General features: G+C 39.5%; 1 protein-coding gene across 2 annotated transcripts in view; it reads right to left on the bottom strand.

Annotated features, from left to right (window-relative positions):
• Positions 1 to 9584: 9584 nt before the first annotated feature.
• WDR37 (WD repeat domain 37) overlaps positions 9585 to 23161 on the bottom strand; it is a 52297-nt gene continuing 38720 nt past the window's right edge. For both annotated transcript variants that reach the window (XM_025165768.2, XM_007426760.4), the window contains 3 exons: positions 16295 to 16429; positions 15443 to 15557; positions 9585 to 13223 (listed from right to left, as the gene is read on the bottom strand). In XM_025165768.2, coding sequence (XP_025021536.1) covers positions 13092 to 13223; positions 15443 to 15557; positions 16295 to 16429 — 382 coding nt within the window. In that variant the 3' untranslated portion in view covers positions 9585 to 13091. The remainder of the gene's footprint in view (positions 13224 to 15442; positions 15558 to 16294; positions 16430 to 23161) is intronic.

Below are 23161 nucleotides of genomic sequence, written 5' to 3'. Positions count from 1 at the left end.
GGAATATTAGCTATATTTGCTGCCTTGACTTACATGTAGTGTTTGCTTAATGACCGCAACAGGGACTGGAAAATTGGCCATTAAGTGGTGCAGTCATTAAGCGGTGCAGTCATTAAGCGAGTCACCATGTGACTGGACCTGATTTTACGACCATTTTACGACAGTCATAAAGTGAATCACCACAGTCATTAAGTGAATCACATGGTCGTTAAGTGAATACAGCTTCCCCAATGGATTTTTTTGGCTACATTTTGCCAGAAACCAGCAAAAAAGGTCACAAATAGCAATCACATGACCACAGGCTGCTGCAACTGCTCATAAATGTGAGCCACCATTATCTGACCATTGCCTTGGCAGCAGCTCTTCCTTCCTTCCTCAAGGCCCTTCCCTCTTTTCTCTACATGTTAGTACACCATAAACCCAGCAATTGTGTTTTATTAAACAAGGTTGATGGCTTAGCAACTGGTGTAATCTAGTCACTAGTGTTTGTGTCAAAAATAATAAGAACCACTTATAACTCTGGGCTCAGTACTATGATCCAGCCAACATCTGGAGTTGCTTGTCGCAGTTTTCAAATCAGAGGCCTGCAGTTTCTTTTGTTTAATACATAAATCACTGGAAAGCGATGTAGGACTTTCCAGTTGTTACCCATAGTGGAGCTTCTTCCAAACAAGATGGTTCTAGAAAGCAATCCACCTTCCTTTTAAAACTTAGCTTTAAATGTTGTTCAAACAATTTATTATAAACAGCAAGCTGCTGAGGGAGGATTCCTATTGGCCACCAATTCCTTATATATGCTTATTACTACATTCTATTATTTTTAAGATTCTGAAAAATTGCAATTCTTAGTACGCTGGCTTGAACTTCCAGAAATTCAGCTTCATGTCTCTTAAAGTTAAGATTTGATGAAGGCTTATTTTCATGCAAACCACCTGCCCTGACTGAGCAAATGTGTGTCTTTTAATGCCTAAAAGGTACATAAATCCCAAACCCACTCATTTTATCCTATTAGTCAAATAATCTTGGTATGTTTTTTTTACACACACACACAAACACACACACACCATTTTCTTTTTACTTCCCTTCTTCATGCTGCCCTGCCCTGCCCTCTAGTGGAAATTAAAACGATGAACTTTTTTTTTTCTGCATGAAAACAGTGCTTTAAAAAAAGGGGGGGCTGGTTTTTTTCTGGTTTTGACACTAGAAAAGAAAGAAAAAATGTTTGAGAGCAAAACAAGGAAGAGGAAAAAAACTGTACATATGTGGCTATTTACATGGCTATCCAAGAAAGGAAATGTAGCACAAACAGTAGGGTCACGAATCCCGTCCACAAATAACTTTTAAGAAAGCTGGCATACCTGCAAGTTAAAACAAATAGTAGCCCTTAGCTGACATTGGCTAATCCTGGAAAAGCCAGGCAAGTCCAGACATAGTTAATACTCAGAAGGGAGACCACTAGGAAATCTCAGCTTTATAGAGTAGCCTGGGAAGTACAATTCCAGAAAAGCTACATGGATGTTCTATGAAGTCACCAGTGAGTTCGAGATTTCTGGGACTCATTAGTTTCTACCACTGATGAGACATTTGAGAGGCACAGAAACATTAGACATGACATGATCAGGAAGTGGTGTGCATATAATGAAGGCAGAGAGCATATAGCAGCAGAAATATGAACATGTGTGTGTATGTATGTATAAGCACATACTCCCTATACACACCCCAACTTACAGCTCCCCTCAAGGGTTCACCAATGAGAACAGGGCAGGTGGGGGCATTGGAGACACACACACACACACACATACACATAGGAGGAAGCAGGAAGTAATTTAGATCACTTGCTAATTTCTAGACTTTCACCCTATGAAGCTTCTATCTAGGTCATCACTGAGGATCCTCTCTCCGCTTTATAACTCCATTTGTAGCCTTTTTAACTTTGTTTTGTGTTTTTAACTGTTTTTCTGCTTTTTATGTGTGAGCCACCTAGAGTCACTTGTAAAGTGAGAGGGGCGGCATACAAGTTTGACTTATAAATAAATAAGACCAGTCTTCTCCAACTTGGCATCCTCCAGAAGCTTTTGAAATAGCAACTCCCAGAGTGCCTCATCAACATGAGAGGTGAAGTTCAATCTGTCAGGAGACTGAGGAAGGGTACATGGCTCCAGATATTATACGGAGGAGAAAAGTGCTCAAAAACAGGCCCTGGCAGGGGTGGCCACAGAGTGTGGGTTAAAAAAAAGTCCAGATGGCGGCCAGAATGGTGTGACTGAAGTTCCACGTGTTTCTATGTGCATTGCACATGGCCACCACCAAGTTCTGGGTTGTATTTCCACCTTTAATTCCATGCCATGTCGTAGATCTATGAATTATCAGACCAAACCTATCGGCACTGCTTGTTTTGTTGCAGAAATAGATGCTCTGATAGTAATTTGTAAAGTATTATAAAGGACGTCATGGGTTCTGTGGTCAGGTGCCTTGCAAGAAGAAAACATGCCTTAAAATTAACTGGAAAGAGGGTGTCTACTAGCAGGACATTGTCACTCTGGGGATCAAATCTATGATGGGGATGAAAGTCCATCTCTGAAATGCTGATGCCAATCTGGAGCCCAGGAGCAATTTGCTTCAGCGTGGTTCATTACTTTTGTGACTGCATTTCCAAGCTGAATGTGTTGAACAGAAACACAGAAAAAAACACCAGGGACTGACGGATGACTGGTTCCATAGGCAGGCACAGCACGGACAGATGTTCTGTCAACTTTGCAGCACAGGCCCGCCAACGGATTTGCTATTCCAGAGGGGAGACGAGCAGCCATGGCAGATTTCCCATGGTTTCACGATATGAACAGGTGGCATCAGCAAGAGACGGGTTCTCCTAATTCAGCACACTGTGGTGGAAATCAGGTTCAGAATTAGATGACAGAAGCACAGATTCTCTTTCAAATTCTTCTGTAGCCTCAAGAGTATTCTGCTTCCTGTTGGGGGGCAATAACTTCGTAATAAACCCAGGGGGGTATAATGCATAAGGTGTGAGCAGAGTGGCCCAAGTTCAAATCCTCCCTGGATGACTTTGGACCCAGTTATCCTCTCTCAGTGGGAAACTGGAGGAGGAAATGCAATGTATGCCCCCCTGAGCTCCTGGAGAGAAGAGAATATAAATCCAACCCAAACCCAATACACTTGTTTCATGTGCTGAAGATCCCAGTTTTATTCTCCTGATTCTCCAAGCAGGGTTGGGAAAAAAATCCAACTTGCAACTTCTGGGGAACCATCATAGGCAATACTGGGCTGCATTGCAAGCATCAGGATGGCTGGGACTGTGTATCATGTGAAGCCACATGATTCTACGATATGATTCGATGGTTGGTTTGGCATAACTGAAAGTGCTGAGTGAACCTAATAGTTGTAGTTAGTAAATCATGACTTTTTTTCCCAACCCTGCTTGGAGAAATCTGTCATAGCATATGTGAGTCCCCCCAGTTGTGGCTAATTCAGTAAATCATGGTTAACAAGTAACCACAACCCGATGTATTAATCAGAGAGCATAATACGATTTCTAATGTTTCTATCTTCCCTACAGTTCTTCCTGGAAATAAGGATGTTGGTTTAAATAGACTACCAATCAAGAGTGTTATGGAGATATTTGGCCATGTACTTGCCTTCTAGAAAGGGACTAGAGCTCAGGGTCACCTTGTTTGTGTTTTCCATGGATAAGACCCTGGAAGCAATGGCTTGTCACCCATAGTCAAAGCAGGAATAGGGAACCAGTGTTGGGTCACAGTTGGGTCTTGACCATTGGCTGTCCTTTCAGCAGTTGATAGGAGATGGAGCCTCAGATTATGCAGCGGGGAGAGTTGTATTGGAGTAAAGGTAGGGTGGGACTGGTAGGAAAAGTAAGGAGCTTAAAAGCTTGGTGCAAAAGGATCTGAGTCTGCAGCAGGAAGTAGGATAAGAACCTCTGGAGAGAACAACTAACAATAGATAGAGAGGAAATGAGACCATGGCGAAGACAGAAAGGTTAGACAGAGCCAGTAAGGAGAATAGGATTAAGGATGGTCAATGAGGGAGAAGTTTGTCCTATGGGAGTAATGGAACTCAGGAGTTAGAAAAGATATAAAAAGTATAGAGCTGTGGGCGCAAGCGGGAGAAAGGAGGGGAGTAGGAGGGACTGAGCCAGGCTCAGAGCAATAGAAAGGGGGGGGGGAGAAGAAAAGGCCTTTGGAGCAAGCCAAATGGCCTGAACTGGGGCCTGTTCTCCCTGGAACAAGAGGGGGAAAGAACTACTCATGAGTAAGGAAGAGGTCAAAAGGAGAAAGCAGGTGGCTTTCCTTCCTGCAGCATTCTGCTCAGCCCAGAAGTTACTCCTGCAGCTGACCGGGACTAGGGGCAGCTGGGGGTGCAAGAGAATCAGGACTGAGCCACAGGACTGGGGAGAAACCCAAGAGGAGCAGTGAAAGGAAGATAAGGACTGGGACAGAGGGATGGAAGATCTCCAACCCTGGACTTTGGGACTCTGGCTTTGGGGCATTTTGCAAGGGGAGGGGAGTCAGGGGGTTTGTTTAATGTGTCCTCTACAGAACAGAAGCATCCTATTAGCTCAAGGAGCTGAGGTTGTTATTGTGGTACCTGGGTGATGCTGCTTCCTTATCTGTATGGTGGTTGCTTCTTTCATACCTATAGTAAATACTTGTTAACAATTAGAGGTTGGATGCCTGATAGTTTCTTATCAGATGCCCCAAGGGAGGAGAAAGATCATTCCCTTATAGCACCCCCGCCTTGGAAAGTCGGCATGAGGTTCTGTTGAAAGGGTCTTGCATATTCTATCCAAGGACTACAAAAATATATATTTGATTTGAAAGTGACTTGCAAAAGATCTTGAAGGATCCTGCTAGAAGGCCGCAGGGGAGCCAGCTCCCTGAACCCAGGGCGGCCTCTGCTTTAAAAGAGACTTTCGTTATCTGAGGAGAAATTGGCTTCCTCGTCCCTGGTTTTCTGGGGTTACTAAAGAAACAAGACAGCAGCTCTGCTGCAGTGTTGGAGAATCATCACCAACCAGAGGAGACATTACTGGCCCAGATGAATCAGCATTCTGCAACTGGCTTTTCCTACATCATGTTGAATTATAGCTTACAATCACAGTTTGTTGAACAAACCACAGTGGCTGGGTTCCTGCATCGTACAGTCAAAACCAAGCAAACCATGTTAATGCACAGTACAACGGGTAAACCAGATTATGCAAAGCAGATGCAGCTGTTGTCCTTTCTTTGATGTATGCTACTTGGGAAATGTGGGATTAGCTCTAAGCAGCCATCTGTAATTACCATGATAAGGAGTTGCTAGCAGAATCCTCCCTTATGTTTGTCCTGATGATATAGTTTCAGTTCAGACTTTCCTGTCTGTAACCAAGGAAGATCCATGCACCCTAGATTTAAATCAGTTTTAGCAGTGTTTCACTCATTCTTTATAGGGAACCATTTGAAAGTGGGGAAAACAAACTACTACATGGTTTGTCAAGAGAGTCTTCCACAAAAGAGGGCAAATCTAACAGCTAAAGTGCTGTAAAGATGAGCAGATATCTGCATGAAAGGGATGCCAAATAGTCCTCACTCATTCACAGAATTTTAGGGAGGTGAGAGCAGGACCCAGATGGAGATCTTCCTCCATCTGTAAGTCTTCCATGCCTTCACACACCTTTGGCCTTACCCTGGAAAAAAAGGACATTATGGTTGTTTGGCAACTTCAGGAGCTCTACATCTCAATGGGAGATAAAGCATCATTTATCTAGATATAGATTGTGGTTGGATATAGGTAGTAGATATTGAGATGACAACGCTTTTGCACAGCTTTAGAAAGAGCAGATGAAGCAGAACCCATGTGGGTTTATATCATATTATATCAGCTTTATATTTATAGTCAGATTAGTTTGGGCCAAGGAGGTCAGAAATTTTTGAGGGACAGGGAGGCTGGCCTGCCAGAATATATTTGAAGATGTGGAAAGTAAGTCACTAGCCTCTAATGTATGAAGAGTAAACTGAAAGAGGATGCCAAATAGCTAATCTTCTTATGCCATAGAATTATTACAAAAGGAATTATTGGGTAGCACATCTAACCAGGCATATCTCATAACCAAGTATGGTTCCCTCACCCTTGCAATTTTTGGTCTCTGTAGACCTTGTAAGACCAAGGCATTGAAGGCAGTAAAGCCAAGATGAGCATCTCCTTAATAGGGGTAGGTAAAGAAATATAACATATTGAAATAGTGAGGTTGTGCTTATATACTGTAGAACTTTACCAAGGCATGATTCAGAGCAATAAGCACTGCTTACCAATGTTCTCCTTAAATCTGATGCTCAGACTTGATCCAACAGGTTAGAACCCATGAAAAATGGTCAGAATAGATAAAGCAAGGAGGGAAATACTGTTTTAGATTTACTTGGTATTTATGTAATAGTGTCACACACAGAAGTTGTACTAAGGCAGTTCTTTAATTACATGCTGAAGAGTTGAGCATGGCAAGATGTGATCTCCCTGATTCATTGTTGCTATGGCAACTTTTCCAACAACTCTCCAGATGTATTTATATTACAGATCCCATCATCCACAGCCAGTATAGCTAATAGCTGCCTACCTCACTTTGATCCCCTGTATTTGTTGAAAATGAAGACAACCCTGAATTGAAACTGATCCACCCATGAAGATGGAGAAAAAAGAGTGTCCACTTCCCGTTGTATGTCCTCAACGAATCTAAGACAGTGCTTCTATTTTAAATACTGTATTTGTGAAAAACAAGTCTTTTTTCCTGGTTAAAAACAGTATATGTAATATAGCAAACCTACCAAGATCTCATCAGCCTAGAGTCCCAAGTCTTATTTTCTGATCTCTGTGCTTCATTCAAGACACAAAAATCAATTCAGCACACCCTGATAAATAATTGTTAGATTGGGACCATCCTGACATACGTTTTGTGCTCAGTACTCAGTGAACCTCTGTACTGAATCAGAGAAACTGGGCTATCCCTGAGCTTCCTTGTGCAAATCTCTCCTCTTCCCCATTGCTAAATTACCTCAGGGTATTAAGAGACCATAGTACTCCCTAAGTACTAAGAATCTTGCAACTCCCTTAAAATAAACTCTAAATAAGCCTCAGATCCCATTCCTGCCTTCTGCCCACCCTGGATGGCTTCTCATCTTTGGGACTGTGGCTTTTTTGAAACTACCTTTTCCCCCAAAATCCAGTTGGGCTATTGTCTACGAATTTTCAACATGTTCCATAAACACAGTGTTATGGTTCTCCACTTGCAGCACAGAAGTAAAATACATTTTTTCAGCAGCAATCCTGTTGGAACCCAACCCAACCAGCTTACAAGGTGTGATTATATAGGAAGAGAACCCTGAAATGAGTCACCCCGCAGCGGGTAAAAAAATTCACAAGCCTTTTCTCCGCCAGCTTAAAAGCTGTGTTGCATTGGACCTCTGAGTTTAGATCCATTACAATTCTTTCCTTTTCTTGGGCTCTGATAAAGGGCACAGCAAAGGAGTGGGTAACATTTTTAACAAAGCTTGTAAGAAATTAGAATTTGCATAGCATAAAACACTGTCACATTACTGAGGACTTTAAGGTATTTTCTCATTGAAGACCAAGCTCTTGATTTCACATTGATATATCCCATATACAAAAGGAGCCACCATGCATATTCCATATTAAGAAATGTAAATTTGTAGTTTAAAATGTAATTTTTTGCATCCTGCATAAATATGCAAATGGTGTATATTTGAATAAATGTGTGCTGGTTTGGCCCCTCATGAAATACTATGTAGGAGGAGAGCCGTGTTAGTCTACACAGCAAAAAATCAGGAGTCTGGTAGCACCTTTTCCAACTAGCACATTTTATTAGAAGGCATAAGCTTTTGTAAGCTGCAAAAACTGATCCAAAGAGTGTTGCATTCATAGAAAAATGAAGAGTTAGGATTGCTATGGAAACCTATTGCATATTGCAAAGGAGGTTTAGAAAGCTTATGCCTTCTAATAAAATGTGTTTGTCAGAAAAGGCACTACCAGATTCCTCCTAATTTTCCTGATATACTAGAAATTGTAGCAGCTATCCCTATATGCAAGTCTGTTCAGTGTAACAAATAGGAATCAATGCTTTTCTATGATTAAAGTTGAGGTTCTCATGATGTTGAGGCTTTCACCTCTTGCTCCCTTTCTCTCTCCTTTCCTTTCCTTTCCTTTCCTTTCCTTTCCTTTCCTTTCCTTTCCTTTCCTTTCCTTTCCTTTCCTTTCCTTTCCTTTCCTTTCCTTACCCTTCCCTTCCCTTCCCTTCCCTTCCCTTCCCTTCCCTTCCCTTCCCTTCCTTCAATATGGCCTCAGGTAGGCCTCCTCAGCTCTGGACCTAGCCCCCTCCATCATTTTCCTGGTGCTATACGGATGATTCTAGAGGGGATGTAGCCCTCAGCATGAAAAATGGCTGCCCAGCCGAGTCTTAAATAGAAGCAGAGAGGAACAATATGGTGTCATTTGTTCAGTTTCCAGTCCCATTTTCATACTGGCAGGAATTCCACTGCAAGAAATATTCAACTCAAGCAACTTGTTATGCCAAGCCTCACTTGTGCTGCTTGAAAAACCCAAAGCATAAGGCCTCCAATATGCTACAGATGACAATTTTATCCCCCCTCCCAATCTACACAAAAGGATGTTAACTATGCAATATGTTTCCATAGCAATCCTAACACTTCATGTTTATATGAATGCGACCACCTTTGGATCACTTGTCAGTCTTGGCTTCACTTATTGTAAGCTATATCCGTTATTTCTGTTCAGTCAGTAAAGTGTTTCGTGATACTCTGAGGACTGTTGTATCAAAATAAATTGTACGGAATCTATGCTTTGACTCATTTCTTTACGCAAGAAAAATCAATTTCATGTAACACGGGGGAAACAAGCCACACGGAGGATGTTCATAACCTGTGTAGCAAGATGCAATTAAAGATTTGCTTGCACAGAATATAGGAGGAAATGAGAACGTACAAAAGTACTTGTCAAAGCCACTTTTAAGTTTTACAGTCCAGAATATAAGGCACAGTTTGCAACACAGAGAAGAGCACTTTCAACAGTTAGCTTGACCTTCTTCCTGCCATTCATGGCTAAAGGTGGAATTGGATATTAAACAGAACCAGGGTTTCCCAAGAAGAAGGCATTCCATTATCTCATTCTCCAGTTCTTCTCTGTAGCAGCTAGACATAGAAATATGAGTGGCACGAATCTGCCATTTTTCCTGCCCTGAGCCAAAAGCCTAACCGAAGCAGAGCTAGTCAAAATCAGGTTGATGACATCATGCATTTCATATTCATAGGTATTATAATACAGAAGAAAAAAAGGACACTCATGGCTACTGCTTTCTGTGGTAGTCATGTGACTCTTCTACCATTTAGTTTTTCTCGCTTTTCTCACTTTTCTCACTCAACAGCAGAAGAAATTCCAATAAGGTTGAAATAGATTGAGAAAACTCCTTTAAGGCAGGATATTGGAAGAGCGGAACAGAACTTTTGTAAATCATGTCATTTGGAGCTTATTAAAAATGCAAATTCAGAAACTATGCTGAATATTTTAATGGCATTTTCAGATCGCAACAAGGACAAACACTGAACATCTGAAAAACACAATCACCAGAATATCAGTAAACAAAAATAAACAAAAAAACAAGTAAGTGGTTGTACATGGAGATACAGTATAAGGATCTCTTCCTCAGAGGAAGCTGGTTTTCAAAATCTTAAGCATCAAACCAGATTCTTCCGGTTCTGAAACAGTTACTGTACATTTTTATCTTCAAAAAATAATGTGCACTCTTTAAAGAACATGTATACATAGAGAAAAAGACAGACACAGGTTTTTGTGATTTGCCCAGTGATACAGCCATCTTCTCTAAAATGAGGTCTCAAAATTGAAAATATGCAACAATTACTCCCCCTCCATGTGAAATACAAGACACAAATAAATACCCTCACACAATAGTTGCTAGAAACATTTGAGGTGGAGATCATAAGAAGTGAAATGTATGACCATTAACCATGTTCATCAGTAAAGCTTCATCCCTTGGTGGCTCTGTTGCCTCCATAAAACACTCGAGATACAGTAGATAAGCAACTAGCTAGTTCCTCAAAAATTAGCCACACTTTATGGCTTAGGAGAGAACAAGCACGCAGCTTTCTCTGCTGTGAAAGGTTGGTTCTTTGGCCAACAGCAGCTAGTGATAATCTCATGCACCTCTACTATTTTATTGTGTTTTAAAATCTTAGAAATCCCAATCATGTGCCCTGCCCATGCAAATGAAATGCACTCCCCACCCTCTTAAACAACAACAACAAAAATTAGATAAACCCATTCATTAGGGAAGGACCATGCAATGAAACCAGATTTCCCTAATGGGATTTGACAAGGCCACGTAACTAAGGGAGCTTCTTGCTCTCAAGGTTTATATGAGTTCAAGAAGCCATTTGTCAAGGAGCACAAAAATAAAAACACCAGTACATGTGTTCTGTCGTTGTGGCTTGTCCTAGTATCAGTGCAAAAACAAAAACAAAGTCAAGGGGGTGAACTAGTACGGTTGTTTCTCTCCCGCTGCAGGATTTTCCCTCCAGTCACTCCATCTGGCAAGATTCAGACTGAATTGCAAACACTGCAAAATAGTACTACTACTACTAACAAAATGCACAACAAAGCTATCCATAGCTCATACAAGTCTTGCTCTTGTAAGTCATTATTTGCTTAACAGTGTACATTTGATAATCATCAGAAGCCTCAATTATTAGCTCCTTACCAGCCATGTAAGATTCTATATACATCTTATCTAAACTCTCTTCTAAGATATCCATAACCAATGCATCGTCATCCTATCATTTTATATCTCCACTTGCTTCTAGGATTTCAGTTCCCTCATAAATGGTGCTCCTGGCTCCCATCCTATTTATTCTGTTCTCTATGTAGGTCTGCCTCTGAAATTCTTACTTTGCAGAACTATTGGAAGAGAACATTGGCCAAAGAAAAATGGGGTAGTCAAAGCAGTATTAACTCAGGATGCCCTACTGCAGGACTTGCACCTGAAGGCCACACCAAGGCTAATGTGGCATGCCTAAGTCAGCCCTTGATAAGTGGGTGGGGCCTGGTCCTTATGTGGGAGGTGGTCACAGAGTTTAAAGAGATGGAATAAAGGTTTTCAGCATCTGCAAGGAATAAGACACCATTTCTGCCTCTTAAGATATCTCAAAACACCAACAAACAGGCACACTTTTTTGACCCCATTTACTCAAAAAAGTGCCCTGTTGCCCACAAAGGAGATATTAGCAGGCCATACGAGGCCCCCAAGCTACACTTTCTACATCTCTGGTTTATGGAAATTAATTTTAAACTCTTTGTTAAACAATCGGTGTGCCACTCTGGAGATATTGATAGACAGTAAAGAGAGCTGTTTTCTGCCTTCATCTGTGAAGGAATTTTCAATACAACTTCCAGTCCTTCCTTCCAACTGGTAGCTATCAAATGTGCTTGCAAATATGAATTAAGCACGCCAACCTGACAGCACAATATAAGTAGGCTAAAACCCACGTAGGATGTGCTGGAGTAAAATTTAAGGAAAGCATACAGAATTGTGTAGAACAATACAGAGACTGTATTTTTTTTAAAGTTATTTTTTCAGCATGGTAAAGTTTTATTAAACTTGCTACAATTTTAGCTTAAAATTTGGTAAGCTGTCTTCTACTCCTTAAGACAGCATGTCAGAATGAGGTACAATCTATCTTATCCAAGTTGAACAGCAAGAGTCAAAAGCAGCCCCACATTCATTGTTGAGGTAGTGCTCTCAGTTACAATGGCCATAATTCAGAATACTGTATTAGGCAGACCAAGGGACTGTATGCACCCAGTAAGGTTATTTTGCTTTCCTTTTCTGAACAGCAAGCTTGTCTCCAACCGCGCCAGCCACAACAACCAACCATCCCATAGAAAGATTTTGAAAAATCTGTTGTTTTCAAGAATGGTCATTAAATGAGAGAGGGAAGGGAGAGAAACAATGCTGCTTTTACTGCAGAATGATATGGCTGTTTGGAACGTGGCCTTTGTGTCATCATTGGCTCAAACAGAATTATGACGGGAAAACTCCCATGTTAATTTATATTAAAACACAGGTGTATTTTAATAAAAACAAGCAAAATAACAAGATTTATTCACCGGCTTTAAAATATTCACAAAAATCTAGTTATGTAAATCCTTCTTAGATACAGGTCTCACATTCTCTAGGAAATGTCGTTGGACACTTGGGGTTTATAACAGTTGCTATAAACTAAAGTGCTTTAAGAACTTGTTCAGATTTCCATGATTGTAAAATATTGTTGTTTGCCTTATGTGAGAATCTGAAACACAGATTGTTTCCTCAGTCCAGGAGGGTAATAATTTAAATAGGTCTTGAAATGTATAGGAGTATTCCCAATATGGCAATCCAACATTTTATATCTGATACATAAAGTTATTTATCGTTTCCTTCCCTAACCCTTATTTTTAATTCAGTAACTAAGTATATTGGGAGTTGGAATTAATACTATATTTGAGTCTTCAGGTCAGACTGTATATAGTCGCAAGAAAAGCTCAGCTACACATTGCAGTAAACCCCTCCGTCCTTCATCTTAAAGATTAGCCTTATATTCTCTTTTAACCACAGGGCAAATGTGTAATGTGATGGAGGAAAGGCTGACTACATATTTTTCACAATAAGTACATAGAATTCATATTTAAGCTGAACTTAATGCCCTAATGTTCAACTAGGCTGAGTAACTTGCGAACATATATGTTCCATAGGGAAGCTAAGCATCCTTCTAGACACCAGTGGATGTCAAGATAAAAAAGTTCATACACAAGAACCTAACTTCTTTGAAAAAGTCACATTTTTTTCTGTACATTTCATGCAACTGTGCACAATGCAGTAACAATATTTGCAATTCCACACACACCCCCCTTCAAGGTGCACCTTTTACACTGACTGCAGCTTACGGGAAAGTCTGCACAAAGTCTATGGCAATAAAACTGGGCGGGGGGGGAAGGAAAGCTTCTCATTTTTCCTGAAGCAAAGCAGGGATGTTGATGTTCCACCCAATAGCCTGGCGATCAAATCCGCAAGTGAACAGATTGCATATTGGATGATCTTCACTCCATGCTGAACAGCAAACCATTCTTCTATGACCCTGTCACAGCAAAAAGAACTGTGTTAGACTTTGCTTTGTTCTTTTTTTCTCTCCTTTTGGGCCATACACACTACCAAAATCTGCTATTTCCAACATGCATCCCAAGACAGATTATTGACCATAGAAAACTAATCAAGGAATTAGTGATGCCTTGCAAGTAAAATTGTATTTTATGTTGTAGATAACTCCGGCCAACATTACGGCTCAAATGAAATCAGGAACACCAGTGTCTGGGAATTTGGGCAACAGAAGTAGTCCCTAGAAGTTTTTAAAAAGTAGAAGTTGTTCAGGTTTTTAAAATATAGAGCATTAGAACAAAGTAAAATAAAAAACAAACAAAAAACAAAAGTCAAGGTTAAGCAATTTCAACATTTTTCAGTTCTAGTTATTTAATGAGCAAGTTAAGCAAATATGCTGAAATAAATTTTAAACACCTGGTTTGGGCTGAAATCTATGTGCATGGAATGTCCACATTAAAAGTGTACCCATCCTTCCCCAACCTAGTGTATTGTAACTGCAATTCTCAATATGAACACTGTAGGTTAAAATTAATACGTTGTACTTTTTAGATGTAAAAGTATGCCGAATATGCTTTGTTGTACGCCACCCAGAGTCGCCTGTGGTGAGATGGGCAGCTATATAAATTGGTTTAATAAATAATAATAAATAAAAAGCACATACAGTACTGATACATTCAGAAACTAGTGACTGGGTTTAGCACCTTCTTAGGAGATATTTTATAACTAACCACAAGTTGTTCCAATGTAGTAAGTTAAAGAGCCTTGATACTTGGCTGTAAGAATGACTTTATCCAATTGACCAACTTAGTCCCAGTCCAACATTTTAGCTGGCATTATATACAGTTCTCAACTACTCAGAGGGGACTTTGGACGTATCATCTTCTTTCAGCCCAACCTACTCACAAGGTTGTTGTGAGTATAAAAATATAGGTGACCATATAAACTGCTTGAGCTTCAGCAAAAGGTTGAATACAAATGTAAATAAATACATAATCAGATCATAGAAATAACCTCACACACTTGTAAACCTAGATTATTAACCCATGAAAACAGAAGCAAAGCAAATTCTTATTCCAGAAAATGGAACAAAGTAGGGCTTTTGTTCACAATTCACAAAGCATTTCCAAGTAGTTCCTGCATTATTTAAGACCCTTAGTACATAAAAAGTAGGAAGCTGAAAAAAAAAATAATGGGACAATGCCAGTCACATTTTTCACCACTGTACCTAAGGAACTATCAAATAAAATGGCTTCACCTGGATCTGGAAGAAATCAGGTTTAGCTTCAACTGAATCTCTATACTGAGACAGTTCCAACCTTTCTTATCATCAATGTGATGAGGGCGGTGGTGGGTAGATACCAAAAAGCTTCACTGAAGAAGATCTGGGTAGCTAGACTACTACTTGTCATTTGGGACAAGGGATCTTCTTGAATGGGATCTTCTCATATGGTGATCCTTGTGGTAGGCTCAACCTTTTAGAGCTTTAAAACATGAATGAGCCATCTCTGAATCCTGTTTCTGTTACTCCCCCTGACCAATACTACTGCATATCAGCAGCACAATTTCCAGCCCTTTTGAGACAGGGAACAGCCTACAGCTGAAGCCTTAAATCTGTGTTTCCCAACCTTGGCAACTTTAAGGCATGTGGACTTCAACTCACAGAATTCCCCAGTAGCCATGCTGGCTGGAGAATTCTAGGAGTTGAAGTCCACATGTCTTAAAGTTGCCAAGGTTGGGAAACACTGCCTTAAATCCATAGAGACAATACTTTGCAACGCCAACCAAAGTTAAAGAAAACATTTACAAGCTTTCAAGGAGAAAACCAAGAATCTTGACCTTGTTCACATACATGACACTGTCTTGTCCATTGCATCATTGTCCGTTGCAGCCCCTAGGCTCCTAAAAGTATTAAATGCAGCTCTGGCAAACCAAGAGGCTCCCCATGCCTGCTTTAAAAGGTAAGACCAGTTAGAATTAAGTCCAAAACAAACTGGGTATCAATCCAGTTGTTTTTAGTTTGCAATTAGGTAACAATTAATATATACTAGAGGAAAGGAGTACAAATGTTTTTAGTCCAATGGCAACTGGATGCTCAACAACCTGCTATCTTTCAACTAAATAATAAATATTGTGTAACATTCAGAAAAAGAAAAGGGGAGAATGAGAGAGATGTTAAAGAAATAGTTAAAGTTCTGCTACCTGTCTGTTGCTGCGAGGAAGACGTGCTAATCGCACTCCAGACATGTCAAATAATCTAACCTGTCGGTTGTCATGTGGAAGGGCAATGATTTTTTGGCCGACACAAACATTAATCCTGTGCAGAGGAGATAAAAAAAATAAATTAGAGAGCCTGCCAGGAATTGACACTAGTTCAAGGCCACTGAAAGTGATTTAATTGGAATTTCATGCTACACACATTTCCCACAAATATAATTTTATTTTCTGCAAAGGAAAAAGATGATTTGTTTCTGGTGATGATGGTATCATTGACATTCACAGAGACATCACCAGATGCACCCCACAGCCCTTTGCCAAAGACAGAAAAACCCACTGAAGCTCACACTTATCCAGTCTAGGACCATCCTGATTCCCTTTAGAAAGAAAACCCTCTGGAGTTGGGACCTGATGGAATGAGCACTAGGAGTCTCTACTAAAATCATGAATATAAAAGTTGCATGCTCAATTCATCTGAAGTACTTTAACTGTGTAGACCTTAACAACTTTAAGACATGTGGACTTCAACTCCCAGAATTCCCCAGCCAGCTATGTTTTTTAGGCTTTTCTGAAGAAAGATGGGAAATCAATCCAAAATAGCCATTCAAACCACAAATCCATGTTCCTTCTCAATTACTCAGCATTCATACTCTTCATAATTCCCTTATGCAGAAGAGGCTAGAACAGCAACCACTGCTACAAAATACCACAACTGATTAGACAAAATCAGTCCCCATGGCTGGCTGGGGAATTCTGGGAGTTGAAGTCCACCCATCTTAAAGTTGCCAAGGTTGAGAGACACTGGTCTACCAGATTAAATGGACTGCTTTGGCTTACCTGTTTACTGCAGAGTCTGTGCGAATAGTGGCAATGGGTGATCTCATATTTTTCAAGTCCCAAACTTTCACAGTACGATCGTCACTACCTGAAACCACATTGTCCCCCACAGTGAAAACAGCTGAAGTCACAGTGCTTGAAAGAAAGAATTTAGAGCCACGGTTAGTAATGTTACCTAGAATATAGTGACAATTTTAAACCTACCACCATCACTATTTTGAGAAACAGCAAGGAACATTATTGACATGGAAGCACAATAGCTTATAATGAGCTGCTGGACTCTGGGTTCAATTATGAACCCTAACTGGCATGTAGTTTAATAATCTTAACATAATAAGACATGCTAAAGTAATAGCCTCTTTCACACAAAAGAAGGGATATAATCTTGTAACTGCATGCCACATCACACACTTATATTATGTATAGTCTTTCCTATACAGAAAGGGTATGTGACACTCATTTATTTTTTGTTATGATACTGGTCTATTTAAAATTAAGACATTAAAGAAAATATCTGCTATGTTTGAATCACAGTGAATAAACAAAGGATAAAAATATTTAATCTCAGAAACCAGAAATATATTAACCATTACATCTGAAAAGATAATAACTGGGGTTTTAAGTTATTTCTTTCATCTTAGTCTGCCAAGCTTCTTGCTTGCTCCCACCTACACAGCATGCTAACGAAGCACTTTGGTTTCCTTCCCTGGTTCATTACAGTCTGCTTCTCAGCTCAATTTCTATGGATCGCATTTAATGACCTATCCTGTTATAGCTTGGGGTCACACACGTCAATTGCATGGAATTTAGTAATTTTAATTTAAAGTGTCAAGTTGCTCCTGTCACTTCTATTGTACTGTGAGAATCTGACTTCATGTTGTATTCAGCCTACTGATTGAGATTAGTATTACCCAAGCCACAATGGACTAGTATGTGCAAGGCCTCTTAATTTAAATTGACATCAAATTAAAGTCTAATTAGATCCAAATACCATTGTGTCAGTGGTATGAAGTTTTTAAATGCTGCATCAGAGTGCCACTGAGCTGGTCAGGGTAATTACGTGGCATGAACTAGAGGTCTTCAGAGCCCAATTATATAAGCCTTTGTGTCTGAACTGGCATGGGGGCATAAGCAATTATAAATGGCCCCTGGTACCAAGGAAGATCTCCAGAATTACTACACATTCAGAGCTCCTTGAATATTGAATGTCCCAAAATATATGCATTAAGTACTGTATATTCATACAAGCAGAAGACTCCGCTGTTCTGACAATCGATTTGATTCCTTCATCATGCATTACAATTATTCATCAAGTTAAGTCTTAAAAGCTTGTTCCTTCCAAGCAGCCATTCAAAGGTCTTTTGAACTTCTGCCCTGAAATGGGAATGATTTTAACCTTTCCATTTCTTTGCATTTACATTTAAATTTTCTATACATTCTTATGGGAAGTAATTTTGTCCTCTATAAAACAGATAAAATCCTGTCAATCCCAATAAAATAATGACTTCCCATTTTGTGTTTTAAGTTTGTGGTTTTATCAGAGACCTTGTCAAGCAGGGCAATAGACCAAACCTTATCCAACCATTTTTTCTCAAGCAAAAGATTATCTAGATATTTCCAGTGGTAACCAATCAGAGCCTTTGCTGCTTAAAGCAGTGAGATAATACGTTTCTTGTTTTGAAACTTTTAATACCTTCCATCAAGTATAGGTAATATGGGCTAAATTTGGTACAAGTTCAACCCTTTGTTTGGTTATTGCTATCATTCTATTAAAGGAGATTACAGTTCTATTCCATGAAATCTGAATTCCATCTTATGCTGTTTTGACACAGAATGAAATTGCACCTCAAGCTTTGGAAAGAAATGTAGGTATTTAGTGGCATTTCGAGGCCACTCCCAATCCCAAAGGACTCCAGATGTCAAACAATAAAACAACAATACAATTAAAACAAACAACTAACCCAAGAAAATTCCTATTAAAAAACCCCAAAACATTAATATGTGGATTACACTTGGCTCACATCTCACGATCTGAGAGAAGCAGTAAATTTGACAAATTAGGAACAAGTCAGGGAAAATAAGATGAAATTCAATCCAAGTAAATGATTCTCCCCAAGAGACAATTTGAAGGTGGCCTTTGATCTATCAATTTCCTCAGATGCCAAGGAATATTTTTTAAAGGTTGCGAACTGATTACCGATTATGGCCTTTCCCAGTGATCTAGCCTAAATTATCTCTGGGTCCATGGAACTCCAGCAATGATCTCTCTGTGGGAGTGTATTTGGAAATGTTAAATGAACAAAATATGGATTATCATACTCCAATCTTACAGCACTTGCACAACCAGCCAGTTGATGTTTGGGCTCAGTTTAAATTCTGAGTTTAGCCTTTGAAGCCCTAAATAGGTTGAAGCCAAGCTTTAAGAAACAAAGGAACAGAAAATCTGAAGGATGATCTAGGGAAAAAATGCATATTGGAAATGGAAGTTAGATACATGACCAGATGGCAGACATGGCAAATACAGATACCATCAGGTTTTACCAAAATTAAGAAACACCGAAATAGGAAGCAATAATCAAACTATTTCACTATTTCTAAAGAAGGGGCAAACAATGGTGAAAGAAGAAAGCAACCATCACTCCCCCTACTTTACACCATAAGAAACAAAACTGACACGGGGCAGATGATAAAGAGGCTGTGCAAGGGGAAATTAACCACTAAGCCCCCGACTGAGATCAATACAAAGCATTAAACCAACCGAAACTGCAATTAGATAACATTTAATTTAACAGCATGTGGCACTGAATAGCCTTTATTTTTTATTATATATCTATATATCTATATATATATCTATATCTACACACACAGGCTATTTATTCTCGAGCCTGAACCAATCCACCTTTGAGGATTATGGACTGCAATCTACCATGCAGGTCCAATGCAGGTTGGTAGACCATTACTCCCCCGTTGAGAGAGTCACTAGCCCAAAGTCACCCTTCCGTACCCAAGGGAGGACTAGAACCTGGGTCTCCCCACTCCTAGACCAGCACCTTAACCAGTATACTACACTGGCTCTCATAAACAGATACAACAACAGACCCAGACCCTGATAAAGATATAGATAGAAAAATAAAAAAAAATATTCACAGAAGACAAGAGCTGCAGTTTCATTTTATTAATAAGAGGGGGGGAAATGCTACACATTAACTCTGAAAAATACTGGCAGAATGTAGAGCAGCCATGAATTTTACTTTGCAGGGGGTGGTCCTCTTTCTGAAGGGCTGAGTCCAAGTCTGGTTTAAAGATAAAACATCTTAGGAAGGAAGAAAGGATCTGCAAGAGGACCATCAACCTCAACAGGAGACCAAACAAATGCCATAGTCTTTCCTATAACCATGTAAGATATGCATCATATATATATATATATGATATATAGAGATATAGATATAGATATAGATATATAGATATATAGATATAGATATCTGCCTGCCTGCCTGCCTGCCTGCCTGCCTGCCTGCCTGCCTGCCTGCCTGCCTGCCAGTGCAGTATCCGCTTTTTTTGGATCAATTGAATGTTGATCCATTGGTTGCGACAGGAATTGACTGACCAGCTTGTCACCCGAGCCTGATGTTGTGGACTGAGAGTGACTGGCCCAAAGTCACCCAGCCGGCTTTCATGCCTCAGGAGGGACCAGAACAGTCTCTTGCTTTCTAGCCTAGAGCCTTAACCGCTAGACCAAACTAGCTTTCTAAGATATGCATCATATCTTAATTTAAAACAATTATATTGAAATAGGCATAAATATATGCAAACCTGCTTATGCAAATGCTACGCAAATAAAATAAAATTTTATTACATAATACTCTTTGTCTTTTGGAAGAGATCATGTATTTCCATATGTTTTTTTTTCTGGCAATCTACAAAGGGACGTTTGACTACCTCTGAGACCATTCCTAAAAAACTGAAATGTGATGCCAGAACTAGATAACACTCATATTTGAATGCCTATCATAAAATATTGGCTTACAACGCTCATATTTTAAATGCTGATGAAATGTCATTTACATATATTTCAGCTGGGGGGGTAAAACCTGAGATAAGTTACCACCTTCCCAAGTATTTTACACAATAATTTTCATCAACATCTCCAGCTAGCAAGCTCTCAGGAGAAAGAAGACCTTTAAAAAAAACAACAGATGAACACTTTATTAATCTACTGTAACAATGGTTCTTGTGACGTCTAAAAGATTAATTCCCATCCATTGACAGATCTGACACACTTTCAACTGACAAGAATTGAGACCAAGGTTGGTTTACTAGCAATACCTTATTATTAAAGGTGGTACCATACAAATGTTCAGGAGCAAGGAAAAGCTGATTGTCCGTAAGAGCTTCTTGATTCTCTCACACTGCCAAGAATTACTAGCTTGGGGTGGTATAGAAATATTGTAGATAAATAACTAGAACGTCACTTTATTTCAATTGTGCAGATGGCATATGAACTTGCATTGTAGGGTTATCACCACTATTGCACTAATATATTCAATATCTAGCTCATGCATCAAATGAAGTAGGCATTTGCCTACAAATGCTTACACTAAAGCAGTGTTTCTCAACCGTGGCAACTTTAAGATGCATGGACTTCAACTCCCAGAATTCCCCAGCCAGCATGCAATTCTGGGAGTTGAAGTCCACACATCTTAAAGTTGCCAAGGTTGAGAAACACTGCCCTAAAGCATGCTTGTCCATTTTCAAAGTTCTGCTAGACTCTCACTTTGATAGGTAGGTTGGTAAACAGATAGAGGTTCATATATTTATACCAATAAGTGCATTTATTTCACAAAGCACAAGAAATTCTCATGGATCATTTACCAACTACATAAAAGCATCTGAAACAATCCTTTAATGACCACATTTAATTAAACAAAGCCTGTGAGTTTAAATCCTCCAGAAATGATACTTCAGAGCACTGCATTAAGGGGGCATGGTATTAAATTGTTTTAAAAACGTGTTTTTTTTCCCAGTTCCCAATTTAATGCAACTTTCAGCTACTATAATTTGTGGCTTTGACATTAGACTATTACATAATTGCTCCAGTGACAAACAATACAGAAGCGAGGTCAACACTTTTAACTTATCCACTAAATTGATGTGTAAACACAAAGTTAATGGAAAGCAGGAGGTTAAGTAGAGTATTCAGTTAATGCATGCCTCTTATTTGGAGGTTTAATGATGAAACACACTGTTCAAAGTGCACTTGAATCTGAAAAGTTTAACTAATGAACTAAGGAAGAGAAGGTCATTTCACATTTCCCCCCATTTTTCTCTCACTGGATGCTGGATTTTTATGCAGCTGTAGCCAGCTTAAAACTGTGGTTAACATCTCCTCAGCTAAATTAGTGAAAAATGTCAACAAGAGATCATTAGGCTCTATGTTAATGGAACGCTAAAAGGCATTAGGCTTTTAATAACTCAAGAATGGATGACAGGTATCTTTGGGCATAAAAAAAGTTGGCAAAGAGATGCTATTCATAAGACACCCTGATATGGTGGGTTCCCCAAAGGGAGTTTGGTGTGCTACTACCATTTTCTGGAAAAACTTCAGACTCTGCCAAACCCCAGCAAAACTCATTTATCTTGTCGTAGCAAGCACCCGAGCATGTACTTCCAGCTGACAGAGTGGCACTCTCTCACCACACACCACTGCCTGAACTGGAACATCCTGCTCCCTCTGTGGGTCTCAATCAACAGAAAGACTGTAATGCTAGCACTCCTCATTAGGACTAACAGCTGTCTCCCCAGTCACACAGAGACACAAAACTGTTTTGCATAACAATCTGCTGAAATTTCACACTGGGGTTGGGTGGAAGGAGGTGGGGGGAGAAAATATGATGCAGAAGATGCTGGACCATGAAATGCTGATGCAGAGGGCTGCTTGGAACAGCTTTGAAAAAAATTAACACTGTGGTGCCCATTTCACTCACACAGCATGACATTTTAGACAGAGCTGAGAGCTTTTTAAAACACACACACACACTTTTTTTTAAAGGCCCAGGTTCCAGGAAGCAGTGTGTTTATTACATATTAAATAGAAGTTCTAACTTATATGTTCCTTGTAGACTCTTTTGGATTTTCATTCATTTATTCATTCATTCCTACACACACACATACAGTATCAGAAACCATGAATGCTTTGATTTTCATGTCAACAAGATAAATATAATTTCCTTTAAAATATTATGGGTTTTTATGGTGCAACCCTTGCTGATGGCAAACACTAGAAAACATGTCACTCAGATACATGCAATATTTATTTTTCAAGAAATATATTCTGCAGCAACAATAATATTGTTCTCAAAGCTCTCAAAGACTCATTAGGAATATTTATAACACATACATATCATACAGAGAACACTAGTATCCTGAATACAAACTCAACGATTAGTGTTGCTTTAAGGGGGGATAAAAAGCAAAACCACCACCAACAAAATTGAAGCCCTCCTCTAACCAGTACTAATTCAAGATGGTAGAGCAAGAAAGTCAGTACTTTAAACAATACAAAAATAGGTCTGAATGGTCATTGATACTGATGCTGGGATATTCAGAAAGACTGGGAGCTTGCAAACATATAGCAATATTCAGTATAGGAAAGGTCTGCTATATTTTCAATTATGTATTTTAACTCCATCTATCCCCTGCCCCTTTCAATTATTATCTATCATTTTAAGGTAGCTGTTTCTTTCTCTCATCTGGAAGTCTTCATTAATTGGCGGGGGGGACGGGACATGTAGCCTTTTTTCAAAAACGAATGATTGAAGCCAATGAAGTCGTTAATCTTGCAAATCTAATTTCAGTTACTTGAAAGTT

Source organism: Python bivittatus, unplaced genomic scaffold, assembly GCF_059951505.1.
Source record: "Python bivittatus isolate LINGU-HERP-01145 unplaced genomic scaffold, Pbiv_v1 ctg000610_np1212, whole genome shotgun sequence".
NCBI lineage: Eukaryota > Metazoa > Chordata > Lepidosauria > Squamata > Pythonidae > Python > Python bivittatus.
The sequence above is the reverse complement of the archived record's forward strand: the minus strand, read 5'-3'. Positions and strand labels throughout refer to the sequence as shown.